Below are 14,145 nucleotides of genomic sequence, written 5' to 3'. Positions count from 1 at the left end.
GTACATTTGAGGTGATTATTAACAGTTTGAGGAAAATAAAAACTGATATAAAGTTTGCTAATCCATCCATATGTAAACCACGCTGAACAGGGTGGAGTTTCGACCTCACCAATATGGCCGCCGCGCCTTGTTAAATTCGTCACATCCGGCTCGTGCTCAAAGGAACAACCAATATCAACCCCTCGCTTCCGGTAATGCCTCCTTTTCGGCAGCGGCTATTTCCTCGCCAACATGCCAGTGAGTATCCGCGGACCGTTGCAAAATGACATTTTTACCATTTAACGGAGCTTTAGAGAGCCGCCACACGGCTCAATGTTTACGTAAGAAACTAGCGATGCTACTGGTCCCAGTTCTGGTTGCTTTTGTTGAGTTTTGGTCCCAGTTTGACACGAATAATTCTGCACATTTGAGCGCATTGCGAGCGCATTGTGACACAAGATGGCCGCGCACACACCGCAAACATGGAGCCAGTTCAACGGAAGATAAGACCGTTGACACCAAATTACACCTAAGTAGCTTTTAACTAATGCTTGTAGGTTGAAACTTGATTATTTTGCCGCTAATCGTCAATTATTTGAAGAATCGGCCTGCGTTTGAACAAAATGCGTAGCCTGCGTTACCCAACCCAAGAAATGTAGGCCATCCGAGGAGCCTTACAACGTTACAGGCGTCTCATCAGGACAAAACGACAACATCTATGTTTAAATATAGTCCTTTTAAGACAAGTAATACATTAAAAAGACTGTCACCGAGCGGGGTATCCTTTTGTGTGTGCGTGTAATCGTATTTTTAAGGGATCAGAGTTGACGTGTACATCATGAGGCTCAACCAACGTTGTTTCCTTTTGTTCATTCCCCCTGTTTTTATTTTCTGCAGCTCGCAAAAGACTTGTTGCACCCATCCCCTGAGGAGGAGAAGAGGAGGCACAAGAAGAAGCGTCTTGTTCAGAGTCCCAACTCTTACTTTATGGATGTGAAATGTCCAGGTACATGACCTCAAAACTTAAAAAAAAAAACCCAAAAATGTACAGCCAGTTGCTAAAGTTTGTGGGCTCTTTTAGAGGAAAAGTTGGCTGTGGTGTAAATATTCCCTTTTTTTTTTTTTGTCTTTTTGTTTTCAGGATGCTACAAGATCACGACGGTGTTCAGCCACGCTCAGACAGTCGTGCTGTGTGTGGGCTGTTCAACAGTCCTGTGTCAGCCCACTGGAGGCAAAGCACGTCTCACAGAGGGTCAGTATCACCTGCAGTATAAAACAATATTTATGGGTTGAACAGCTGGTGTCACAGAAGCTCGGTGTGCTGCGCTGGTCCTTGAATGTGTTGCTGGAATGTAAAATGACTTGTAGGAACCTGAAAAACTTCCACACACTCTGATCTGTGCAAATATTCAACTATTGACACAAACTTCTGTTATGAGACTGTTTTCATGAGCAGCAACAGAACTCAACATGTTGATGCTCTTCAGAAGCTTTAGTGCCATTTTTTGATCACCTTTAATTGGCTTCCACAAATCAACACAGCACTGACAGATTGTTTGCCCGAATCAATCCTAATTCTCTGAACCAGACTTGACTGATGTTTGAGGCTATCCTGACTTTGTTCTTAGTCCCTTTTCAACACAAGTTCTTGCGAATTGGTGTAAACTGAATGAAGTCCAGGGTCTAAATCCTAGATTAGCTTATTTTGGGCTTACCTCCTTAGGACTGAAATTATTTCATTTATTGAGCTGCCAAGTGAAAACTAAACTAATCACATCTGTTGTTACATTAAATATAAAGTAGTATTGGTAAAAATAAGAACAAGAGGAAAAACACTAATTCAGATGCAACACTTTCTTGCATGATAGCCAATCAGAAACCTGTTAAGATCCATGTTATTGATTCGACAAAGATTGACAATAGTCTACCAAATACTTAGTACATTGATGGTTCATTAAGTTATATTGTCTCATTTACTGGGTAGTGTGAAAGTCAACACTCATTAATTCTTCAGAACTGTTTCACTGGTTTGTGGCATTTGACTGGTGTTTCAAACCCCGAAAAGATTATTTATATGAATTGTCTTCATGTGAAACATTTATTATTTTTTGACCGCACTGCTAAGTGACTGGACTTCCTCTATCGTGGTCTTCCAATCTCATTCCAGTGCCAGATCGACCTCAGTTTGCAGAAGGGTTGAGCTAGACCACTGGCCCCCCCCTTTCGAAGGCTGAGAACAAACCTCTTTCATATAGCTACTGTGTAGTACAGCTGGTGGTGTAGTTAATGTATATTTTTTAATCTCCATAATGAAATTGTTTGGTCAGTTTTGCTTTTAGAGCTGCCAGGTTGAAGCCTGGTGCTGCATTAGTGTCAACTCTCTGTATTCATAGATGTGTAGCACGTTGTTGGTGGGTGATGTTGGTCTCATCAGTCACATGTTGGGGAAAACGATGACTCTTGTATCAGCACTGTGTAGGACAATAGCGGTGTGCACCGCCTGCAGTATTTCTGTACTGTAAGGCTTCTGTTTTGTCAGCGCTTGTCTGACTGTCATTGTCTCCTCCGGCAGGGTGCTCATTCAGGAGGAAGCAGCACTAGCTGTTCTCCCCGGAGCTGAAGGGGAGAGGAGGGGATGGACCGGTTGATATCAGCGTCTTTGACCCAGCGGTCTGATCTGAAACGAGACCTGAAGATGGACTGGACGGCGAAGTGACTGTCCATGCCGGCAGATCGGTTGTTGCTGTAACTCCACCCTCCAACCCTGTCTCTCTTTAATAAAATATTGTTTTGGCTAAAGTAATGTTTTGTGTGGTTACTTTGCTACTTGAAGTAAATTATTTTCGGTTTGTTAGGATCAAACATTTAATACAACAGCATCATCTTATCATCTTTATTAGAAATGAACAGTTATTGTCATAAGTTACATCTTAATATTACAAACTTTATTCAAATTTCACCAGTTTTATACTACATGATCAGAAAAAAGTGCAGCATTTACTTTACAGATGAAGCTACTCGCTGACGGAAGTGATCGAGTCCTCAAACAGTTTATTCAGTTGAGTTGATTTATTGAGTGGGACAGAAACTTGAGAAGATTTTATTAATCAATTAATCTGCCAATTATTTTCTCCATTAATGGATCAATTGGTCTTTAAAGCATAATAAATTAGTGAAAAATGACATCCAGTAGCACAAGGTGATGTCATCAGATGGTTCATATGACCAACAGTGGGGAAAAAAACAAAATGCAATTTACTGATATTAAACCAAGAAAAGCAGCAAATTCTCACATTTGAGAACCTAAAACCATCAGTAAAATAAAGTATTAATCAAAATAGTTGCTGATTATTTTTCTTTTGATAAAGTAATCAATTAACTCACTGTAGTAGTAGTATTGATGAATATTCAATTCGTGGCAAGTTGTACCTTCACTGCCACTGGCTCCTCACATCTCCACGAGGAATTTCTACAGTTTTATGGTGTTTCTGCTACAGAAAACGGGGCTACCTACTTTCAATAAAACTCTACACACTTATGTACAGCCTTGCCCTTTGTATTAACACATTTGTCCACTTCTTTAAGAAAAAAAACATCCCAACAAGATAATTTTAGCTGCATAATAAGCAGATAACTCCTCAGGGAGCATCTTACAAAGCCTTTCGGTTCTTCTCCATCACCTGCCTCCGGCCTCTCCGCTCACACCAGCAGTCTCTGTGTTCGCCTCCCTCTCCCTGAGCAGGTGGCGGATGGAGGAGTTCTGCGTGGACAGGGTGCTGGACAGTAGCGGCATCAGGCTCCTGAAACCCTCCCTCAACTCCTCCACGTTCTTCTCCAGGCTGTGGATGTGCGTGTCCAGCTCCCCCCTGCAGCCCTGCACCTCGGACAGGACGTCGTACATCAGGCTCTGCATCTGCATCGAGGTTGACGTCCGAGGTGTTGCGAGCGGTTCCGCGAATAGGAGGGAAAGAAAAGAGGTGTAAAGCGAATATTAGATGCTGCTTTGTTGAGACTTTGGCAGGATGGATATGAGATGATGCGTTCACTTGCCTCTCTCACCTTGCAGAGGTCTACAAGCGTGTTGGCCTGATCTGCCAGTATCCTCTTCTCCATCTTCACCCGCCGCAGCCTGGAGACAAAATAAAGTACTTATAGGTGGTGCAGGAGGTTTTTATAATATTATCACTACTTTTAAAATATAAAAAAAGTGATGAGAACAGAAATTTAAAAGGTCAGTTCACCCAAAGTATTCATATCCTTGAGTAAAAAAAGCAATACTGCAATATAAGAATACTCCATTACAAGTAAAGCGCTGCATTATTAGAAGAAGTATAATTAGAAAAATGTACTTATAGTATCCAAAAACACTCATTATGCAAGAAAATAGCCTCTATGAGTGTTACTATATTATATTACTGTAACAACCACTGTTGTAGCTGGTTGAGGTGAAGCTTATTCTTACTGTTTTATATACTGTTGAGTAGTTTAGTCAATAACAATGCATCTTTTATAAGCTGATCATATGTTTTGTATTTAGAAGTAAGCAGTAAGTGTCAGGTAAATGTAGTGGAGGAAAAAGTACAATATTTCCCTCTGAATTTATAGTTATATCCAGGTATAAAACAGCATTAAATGGGAACAATGAAGTAAAGTATCTCAAATTTGTACTTCAGCACAGTAAATGTACTCAGTCACATGCTCCCACTGGTATCTATATCTCAACACCTCAGGACATAAAACTACCTACATGGCTGGGAACTGCACCACTAGAGATACATTAATGTGTTTTTTCAGTAATTCAGGTAACGGGTCCTTTCACGTGGCTGATCGTTAAATTTCAACTAAGCTTATTGCCTCATGACAAATTTATGCTCCTAATTTTGTCATTTGCTCAGATTACTTAAACATTATTTCTAAATACATACAATTAATGTAACTTTTACTTGTTGTATTTGGGCAGGTGATAATGTTGGAGGAAACTATAAGGAGGGGAAGTAGACAAAGGTTTTATTGGTTTAAATTTTTATTTTCACATACTGGTATTGCACAATGTTTCCCAAGAAGTAAAATTAATATAGTTTTTATAGAAAAGTACTTTCTTAGGTGTTGAGCAATGAAAAATAGCAATTTTTTTATTAAACAGCATGAACATACAGCACACAAAGTAAAAACGTGTTCTTCTTGCACTGTGCAGAAACAGCTTTAAATGAGGTTAAGTGTCTTACTGTTGGATGGCGAGAAGCAGCTTCCTCTGGTGCATGCGGACTCTGGTGTGGTCTCTCTCTCTCGACAGCTTAGTGTGTTTGTAGATAAGCCAAGTCTCTCTCAGCACATTTGCTGCTGCAATTTTTATCTGGTGACAAAAGACGAAGAAAAATCACTCAGGAGAGTTATTTTATGTTTATGAACATAACCTGAAAGCACCATTATTTACTACACATGCTGAATAACAAACATAAATTCATTTTTTTCTTATACTCAGCTTTCAAACCTGGTTCTTTTCAGTTCTGACATTTTCTACAAATGAGCGTCAATGTCTTAAAAGAACAAAGACTTGGTTGCTGTTTCGAGTTTTATTGCCACAAAGTAAAATTAACTCACTACACAGGCAGCATTTTGTACTTTTTATGATTTTAGGATTACAAAAGGTTAGGATTAAGATTTCTATGCCCTTACACACACAGATGTACACTTTTATGAATAAAATGAGTTGATATGTGGTATCCAATCACTGTTATTGGTCTACAGATTCTTTAAGACTGGTTGACAACAAGCTATACTCTGTGTAGAATCTAATTAATTATTAATCAGCAAGTTGGAAATGGGTGTTTTACCATCTTGGAGATGTGGGAGTCCATCATAAAATTGTGAACATGTTTCTCTGCTCTGGTCAGCTCCAGTTTCCTGGCGACCACGGCTACCACCAGGACTGTGCAGCCTGCTCCCTGTGAGAGATTAATATTCACAATCTGATGTTTACCTGAGATTCCTCCTCGATCCATCACAGAGAAAACTTTCATCCTTATCAGCGCAGTGCGTGCTCGCTTACCATTATCCCAGTGAGGAGGCAGATGCTCCGACCACAGTAGGTGTGAGGGACAACGTCTCCGTAACCGATGGACAAGAAGGTGACAGAGACCATCCACAGGGCCTCCATATAGTTGCTACTAAGGTCTCTGTAGTTGTGGTGTCTGCGGGATAAAGATAAACTAAAGTAAACAGGACTGTTCTGATATTTTCTCTTTGACTTTGATGTCATATTGATATCTTGACACGACAGTAGACATTGCTGAGGATTTTGGTTCATCATAATATTTTCATTTAGCTCATATTTGGTCTCTTTCTGGTCCTAAATGCTGCTTTACTGAACTCATCAGACTGTTGTAGCTGAATCTGATTCACCTGTAGACTGACTTTTTATCGCATACCTCTCACAAACATGTAAACCCCACGCCGCCACAATCCACAGAGAGACGCTGAAAATCATCAGCACAGTGCCGGGGTAGGTGGTCATTAGTGTTTTCCCAACAAACCGGGTGTTAAAATGTATCTGGAAATCACAAAAAAAAAAAAAAACAGGATTCATTACGTCATAATTTTGACGGTACTTAGCCAGACTATTTAGGATAGCACCTGTCAGATTATGATTTATATAATACAGAGGAGATGAGGGATAAGAAAACTTGTTCTCAATCTGGCTTGATACATGGATAGCGGGTTTGGCATTGCAGCGGGGAGACAAAGGTCATTTTCGTCACTCTTAAATAGCATCAATAAGGGAAGGGATTAGCCGGGTGGATATTATCGACTGTGGAAAAGAAAGCAGACAAACAAAGGAGAGCTAGTGAGGGACGTAATCAGCATGTGAAACCACTGGGATTCATGGGAGCGAAACTGTGATAGTCACACCTCAAGTGTCACACGTCTACAGACCTCTCGGCCCACCTAGACATAAGACATAAACAGATGTGTGTGAAATGTTCATAATAGAAGCCCAGCCCAAATCATATTCTCAAATAGACTCTTCTATCCCATGAATCAGGTCCCATAAGCAGGTTGCTGCCAACTGCCACAGTTATTAAAATCATAGAAAAGTTTATAGAGAAAATCCTCTCAAAAACTTTCATTTTCTCTCTAATTAAAAATGTTATGATTTTATCACAGTACTATCCAAGGCCGAAACCGAAGTCAAGGCCAAAGCCAGATTCTTAAGGCAGCCAGCGGGTGATCTCACACCTTGTTGAGCGCTCCGATGCTACGGGAGGCGGTGTCAGTGAAGAGGCGGCTGTGCAGCATCATGGCCCGGCCCAGCAGGTACAGCCTCAGGAACATGGGCAGAGCCAGGATGATCTCCAGCTCCGTCTCCGACAGCGACGGGCGCGTCATGGTCTGCTGGAAGTACGCCAACAGACCTACCGGGTATGGATGGATGGCCACTGCTGCCAGCTCCAGTGCTATCAGAGCCAGACGCTCAGTTGTCATGGCAATCCGCCAATCCTCTGCACCGATGTCATGAACGTAGAGCTACCAGAGAGATGGGAATAATGCATTCTAATGAAAACCAGAACCCAACCTTGGGGCCTGAGATAAATCTCTGTGTGTGTGTGTGGTGCAAAATTTAAAAGGGATGAGATAGAAAAAAATATATTCCCGTTTCACCCAATCATGCTTTTTTTCCTGACTTTCCCCCAAGTTTTGCTTTTTTCTTGGAAATACTGGACACTTTCACCTTTTCAGGGCTTTAAAAATCCCTCAAATGAAACCAGGAATTTAAAAGGCCACAAGACAAAAAGTATGAGAACCACTGATATAGAAACTTCAGCTCAGTTTAAATGTAAATTTGCTCTTTAAAAAGAAAAGTACATTTTCAGTTCCTCTTGCAGTGACTATCCAAAATATGAGGACATTTTAAACAAGCCATTCATGCAAAACAATGATTTTAAAAGGCAAAGAAACCCCCCAACCTTTTCCAGACACATGTATATAAATCTGACTCACTGGAGGAAAACTTCAAAACAAAAATAACCCAAATTATGTTAATTATGTTATTATGATGAGTTACCTGCACCTCACAGCAGTGGTACGCTATGATGAGGCCAAGCAGGATGACCGTAGACAAACTGATGAAAGACTTGAAAGCGAGGGAGTAGATGGAGCTCTGTGGGTGACAGAAACACACACACACACGCGCACACACACACACACACACACACACACACACACACGCACACACACACACACACACACACACCGCATCACGACATCATTGTCAGCTGATGGCTGTCATTTGTCATTACAAAGCTCAATCTATGAAATGGAAACAGTGATCCTATGTAATCTTATAATCTTACATACATTTAGATAATCCATTTGCTTGATATAATGAACATGATCTTATGGGCATACTGTGCTTTTTCCTGCATTTGGTGGTAGATCAATCAACCAGCTATCATGATTGTGTTTGTGGAAAAAAAGGGAAGTAAAACAACAAAAAAAAAAACATCTACGGAGGACAACTACCACAGTACAATATGAACAATGAGTGAAAAGAAAAAGTCGAGGCTTTGGAGAAAACTAGCGATGGGTTCTTTTCACAAGATAATAACTGCAGTCGTGTGGTGTGATTTCTTTTCTTTAAAATTCTTATTTGGCTCCACTTCTCTCAAAAGATTTTTCAAGGCCCTGTATAGGTTTTCCTTTGACTCTCTGACCTTGCTGTAGACACTCCAGGAGAGCTCTGTCTCCATCACCATCATCACCACGCCGAATATCCCCACAGCCAGAGCGCAGTCGTTCAACCGCTGCCTCCTCAAAAACAGAGCCCTCCTGCGGACCAGCCGCCAACCAATGTTGTGGGTCTTCCAGTACGGGTCGTCCTTGGCGTCCACCTTGTGTTTTGGGCTGGGCTGTGGACTGGGACCGGTGCTCTGACAGGGACACTCGGCTCCAGGCAGCAGGCCTCTGGCCTCAGACAGGGCAGGGTCCTGACAGCACTGGGACGACTCATCGTGAGGCTGGAGGTCGTCGTCGTCTTTGCTGGTGATGATGATCTCTGGGAGGCTCGGGCGGTCAAGCATCTCCAAGGAAACGTTACCTGACTTCCGGCACCCTCTGCTCTCTGCATCCTTGAAGTCTAAGTGCGGCCTGCAGGGGTTCTTAAAGGGTGACCCACAGGGAGAAACAGGGATGTCAGTGAAAGAGGTGACCTTCTCCTGGAGTCTGTGAGATCCTGTGTTTTTGGCTTTGCACTGATGATTATGCTCCTTGTGTCCTGGATTTTGTCTACTCCCTCCTGATCTTTTGTCACTCTTCTTCTCTTTGCCTTTGGCTTTGTCTCCCTTCCTGTTGGAGCGAGGTGAAGGCGTGACATAAAGTTGGCCGTTGTATAAAGGTGTGGTGGCCATGGCCTGGGTTCTGTCAAGCCACACGGTGTGATCTGCTGTTTGGACCGTGTGGTGTATCCCGCACTGCGGGGAGCACCCCTGAGGTGGAGGAACCATCCTCAGCGGGAGGAGGGGGCGCTGGTCCTCCACCTCGTCTCCATCCACCACTGATAAGTTCATAGAGGCGGAGTGCTCCATGGTGAGAGAGTTTATAGGTGAAGATTCACCAGATCTTTTTGAGAAGTTTGAGCTGAGACGGTGAGAAAATGAGAGAGAGAAAATAATATTAGATATTGAAGTATTTTAATCAAGTGAGAACAGCCTTGTGAGGGAAAACTGCAGCTGAAGTTTAACTCATTATTAGTAGCTTAGTCAACAGAGAAGATTATATTATACTCATAGTATGAAAAAAGGTTCATAGCAGTATTCTTAATTGTATTCTTTTGTATTAATCAGTTAATTATACAATTTTAAAATTATTTTTTTTAAATTTTCCAAATGAAAAGAGCAACAAAAATCCAAAAATTTTATCAATCACAAATGTTTTTATATGAAATAAGTAAGATTTGGTCACCACTTTTCCTGAAGTGTAACCTAAAAATGTTTAAATCTTTTCTCTGTGGGTGTATTTCCACAAAGATAATTTTTATTCTTACCTTTCGAATCAGGTTTCCTGGTCTACAAGAAATCTGCCACAAGGAGAAAAAAGGCCTTAACTCTTATGTAGACGACTGTTTTATCTGGTAACTTTCCTGAAGTATTTTAGTATTCAATCTTCTTACGGCCCTGAAGGTCACATCTGCCTGAATCTCAACAAAGATCCTCCAAATAAAATCCTGTTGCAATTTCCAAAGACTCAAGCAGACCACTTTCAATCAGAGACTGTCCAAAAAAATTAAGGTCGAACACAGTAAAAATGAATTGAGCCACAAAACTGTTCTCCGGTGTGATCAGATCAAAATATTCCAAACGGCCTCGATCTGTCTGTAAGAACTTTCCTGCAATCCATTAGCAGCTTCAACATAATGGGAGCTCCTCCCATAGATATAAGCAGAGGTTATGAACTTCTCCTGCATATGACGACATGTGAGGTAAATACCCATGGATATCCATTACATGTTCGGGCATTTATTCCCTTGTTTGGCCGCATTTCCTGCTTTACGATTGTCCATCAGGGCATCTTCCTTAAAGCTGTGTGGGGCTTAATGACGGCAAAGACTCTAAGTTGCAGATGTTGCAGGGAGCAAAGGCAAAGACTGAGTCATCTGTTAAGAGTTTTTCTAGCCGGGATTGTCAGATGTGTGCGTGTTGATGTGCGTGAGGGGATGTCTGTGCCCTGTAGTCAAAAATCAGCCTGAACTGACTCTCATAGTCTGAAGAGTGACTATTATATTACTTTTCGTGTGTAAATTTTACCAATCGGTGTCATTACTGTCATGAGAGAATTCCAAGTGGGTTATACAAACTAAAGGAAATCTAATCTTCAAAAGAGAATAACGGTCCTCAATATCAGTTCAGCAGATTAATATTGCAGATTAATCAAGTGAGACAGAGATCTGATACTTATGAGCTTATGAAATATCAAATATGTCACCCCTTAACCAAACAATATGCACAGACTGGGGTAGAGTATTAAGCATTAAAGTCATAACAATGACATTCGCCATCATTTATTTATCTAAATCCTTGTGACAGATGGGTGTACAGATAATAGATCTCCCTCCAAATGGAAAGGCCCAAGGAGCAAAGGGTGGGCGGAGCGCATCCGGATAGTAGCAGGATAAAGAAAGGCATTATCTAATCTGAAGACAACATGTATTTAAAGATAGATTGACAGTGAAGGAGGATGGGGAGGGGACGTGACTGTGCACAGGTGGGAGAGCGAAACACACTCTGATCAGCCAGTCTGACTTTTATATCTTGAGACGTCCCTCCAGATGTAAAATAGATTAATTATGCTAAAACTACTCTGTTCCCAGAGACTTAGCCAGATGCTGCTGCTGTCTGGCTTTTTTTTTTTGTTTTTTTTTGTTTTGATATTCTACACACAAGAGGCTCCCAACTGTCTGTGCCTCAGTGCGTGACTGTCAACACCAAACCCATGCGGATGTTGAATACAGACTGTACCTCACATCCTTGCAGAGAACTAGATGGTAAAATATAAGCCAAAGTAAAACTGCTGTGCTGATAGAAAATGTTCTTAAATTACGTTGTCCTTAAGATGCCGAAAGGATATATGCACATCTGCAAGGCTTCAAATTAATTCAAGCCTCCAGCCAAGTGCTTGTAAATCCTGGCCGTAGCTGCCTGGTAGCTAAGTATGTCAATTCTTCTTCCCTCTGTGGCCGCTAGCCAGCACGTCTTCAATTAGCCTCTTCTATTGCAAATCATCCTTTGGCCGCTATGAAACTGAAATTAAACTGGGATATTTCGAGTCCATTAATTGCTGTGGTTGGTAAATGGCAATTTCCTGCCTCTTGCCCTGAATCTTTAGTGAGTGCAAGTTCATCTTCTGGTTGGAATATTAATTGCGTCAGTCTGATCTGTAGGGGTGCATTGGTCAAGAGCTCCTTTTGGATGAAAACAGTGGTAGGTCATTTCTACATTTCATAGGTCAAATGTCATGATAATGGTTAAAGGAATGGTTCAACCTTGCGGAAAATACACTTTTTCACTTTCTTGCTGAGAGTTAAGACTAGAAGATTGATTCCACTCTCACATAGAGTTGGATGGATCTTCTGATCTAACTCTCGGAAAGAAAGTGAATAAGTGTTTCCCACAATTAACATAAAATAACCTTAAGAAATCACACCATAACAGTTGACTTCTGTTCCAACCGCTGCAGGGTTTGCTGTGGCAGAATACAACTGTCTATTCGAAGACAAAAAAAAAGGTGAGCGGATGTATGGGCTGGTTTTGTCGATAGCACCCTATTAAGTGTAGGCGACGTGTCAGCGCAGGAGGGGGTTTAATCCAATCAGCAGAGTAATTAAAACACACAGCACAGCAGCCCTGATGGCTGCGTTGTCAGAGGTGGTGTTCAGCATTTAGCACAGACGGGGGTTGTAGTCATGCCAGGTCAGAGCGATGGCCAACACTGCTGCTGCACAATTAGAGCTACAATCAGTACCAACAAAATTAGAAAAAAACAGCAAATATGCAGTAAGTGGTTTGTGGCAGCATATTATTACCCACATGATGTTCATAAGCCTCATTCTCTTCCTCCAACTATTGTTGATGTGGCTTTAATCCACGTCCTGCTCAGTGTTTTCATTCATCTGCTGTTATTGTTTTCTAATTAGACTTCTCTTTAAGGCATTGGCTCATCTTCTTGTTTAATTTAGCCCAGTTTCTTCCTCGTTAATTAACACCATCACCTCTTTCAAAAAAAATAAAACACTATTTGCCAGTGCTGCTGAGCTCCAGCCAGCATGCAGTTGGTTAACAAACCACCAGATGTCACCCACGCCTCAGTAGCTTCAATCTGTAATTTTATGAGGCTAGTGAATTTTTGGTGTTTGGCTCAGTGTCACACTAGTGCTTGGCGCATAACAACACAAGGAGCTTTTTTTTTTTTTTTTCACGCTCAGAGATGAACTCAAAGTCAATTTTTCACACATGCAGCAGCAACAGGATGCTTCCTCTGTGATGATACATTGCCGAGGCACAATCGCCTGTCCTCGCTCCACGCTTGGTGCAGTTTTCTCTGCTTTAACCGGTGACTTAGTCATCCTTCTTTTTGCCTCCGAGGACCACTCTCCATCCTCTGTGTGCAGCTGAGCATGAATCTGTAGCTCGGGACTGCTGTGGATGCCTGACAGCCTGCCTAGGAGAGGGGTAATTCCGAAGGGCAGTAGAAGTAATAGGGTAATCTATTATACAGTCCAACTCTTTCTTCCTCCTCTCTTGCTCTCCCCCCCTCCCCTCCTTCTCTCTCTCTCTCTCTCTCTCTTTTGGTTTCTCACTGCCTCTGCCCTTGCATCAGCATTTCGTGAGGACAAATGAGAAGTAGAGTTTAACTATGCACTTTCCTATTGGCCTCCTGCAGAGCCCAGCACTTTCTCAATTAAACTGGAGTCCATCTGCCCCGCTGATTCAAAGCCCACCCCCCGCTGACTGGGGGAAGCTCTAACACACACACACACACACACACAAACACATTTGCAAGCACACACAGTTTCCAGTCCAGTGGTGCGTCACTATCACTGCTGTGGTGTGTTATCACATGTGTGACCAGCTGCCATATATTTTTGACACATGCCGTGCAACACAAATGCTAACTAGCAATACCACACACCCACACATAGAGTGAAAGACCTGTAAGGGAGTGAAAGTTAGTGAGGTTTTAAAGAGTAATTCATGTTTTACAATTTTGCTTTTCACATAAAAAAGCAGGGGAGGCAAAGATGCACAAATTGAGCAAGAAAACATGCACCAAGTATCCAAGAAAGGGTTTGGAATTAGCTTCCTTTTGCCTCTTAGAACATGTTTTTCTGCAAAAATTGGTCATATTTAAAACATTTTTTTTTTACTTCTCTGCACTTAACAGCTCCCCTCCTTTTTTTTTCTTTGTGTAACTGCTGACCTGTTTGGGAAGCCTACTTTCCCCTTTTGTTTTTTACACTTAACCTTTTCAAATCAATTCTCTGTTAGAGTAAATATCATTTAAAATCGCGTGCATCATCTGTTTCTGTTGTGTATAATAAGGTCAATTCATGGCGACGGACCAATTAAAACCTCTCCTGCCTCCACCTCCTGCTCTTACTTCAACCCTGTCACCCTT

At 41.7% G+C, this 14,145-nt stretch overlaps 3 protein-coding genes and 1 non-coding gene across 4 annotated transcripts in view; 2 read left to right on the top strand and 2 right to left on the bottom strand.

Moving 5' to 3' along the window:
• Window positions 1–129: 129 nt before the first annotated feature.
• Window positions 130–2,778, top strand: rps27.1 (ribosomal protein S27). The gene is made up of 4 exons (XM_044336534.1): window positions 130–237; window positions 877–985; window positions 1,121–1,231; window positions 2,552–2,778. The coding sequence occupies exons 1-4, from the start codon at window positions 232–234 to the stop codon at window positions 2,578–2,580; spliced, it is 255 nt and encodes an 84-aa protein (XP_044192469.1). The 5' UTR covers window positions 130–231; the 3' UTR covers window positions 2,581–2,778.
• LOC122970587 lies at window positions 2,092–2,221 on the top strand. The gene has a single exon (XR_006399267.1). It is a non-coding gene; the product is annotated as a small nucleolar RNA SNORA35 (small nucleolar RNA).
• A 582-nt stretch (window positions 2,779–3,360) lies between the features above and the next one.
• Window positions 3,361–9,560, bottom strand: LOC122970541 (small conductance calcium-activated potassium channel protein 1-like). Its single transcript, XM_044336710.1, has 9 exons — window positions 8,691–9,560; window positions 8,042–8,137; window positions 7,216–7,503; window positions 6,408–6,529; window positions 6,029–6,170; window positions 5,814–5,924; window positions 5,205–5,332; window positions 4,039–4,108; window positions 3,361–3,892 (listed from the first exon to the last, which is right to left on the bottom strand). Exons 1-9 carry the CDS (start codon window positions 9,558–9,560, stop codon window positions 3,656–3,658), a joined length of 2,064 nt encoding a protein of 687 aa, XP_044192645.1. The 3' UTR covers window positions 3,361–3,655.
• Window positions 9,561–9,563: 3 nt separating this feature from the next.
• Window positions 9,564–14,145, bottom strand: part of snx27a (sorting nexin 27a) — a 48,081-nt gene continuing 43,499 nt past the window's right edge. Inside the window, exon 13 of the mRNA XM_044336713.1 lies at window positions 9,564–9,612. Coding sequence (XP_044192648.1) covers window positions 9,572–9,612 — 41 coding nt within the window. The 3' untranslated portion in view covers window positions 9,564–9,571. The remainder of the gene's footprint in view (window positions 9,613–14,145) is intronic.

The sequence above is a fragment of the Thunnus albacares genome, chromosome 19, assembly GCF_914725855.1.
Source record: "Thunnus albacares chromosome 19, fThuAlb1.1, whole genome shotgun sequence".
NCBI lineage: Eukaryota > Metazoa > Chordata > Actinopteri > Scombriformes > Scombridae > Thunnus > Thunnus albacares.
The sequence above is the reverse complement of the archived record's forward strand: the minus strand, read 5'-3'. Positions and strand labels throughout refer to the sequence as shown.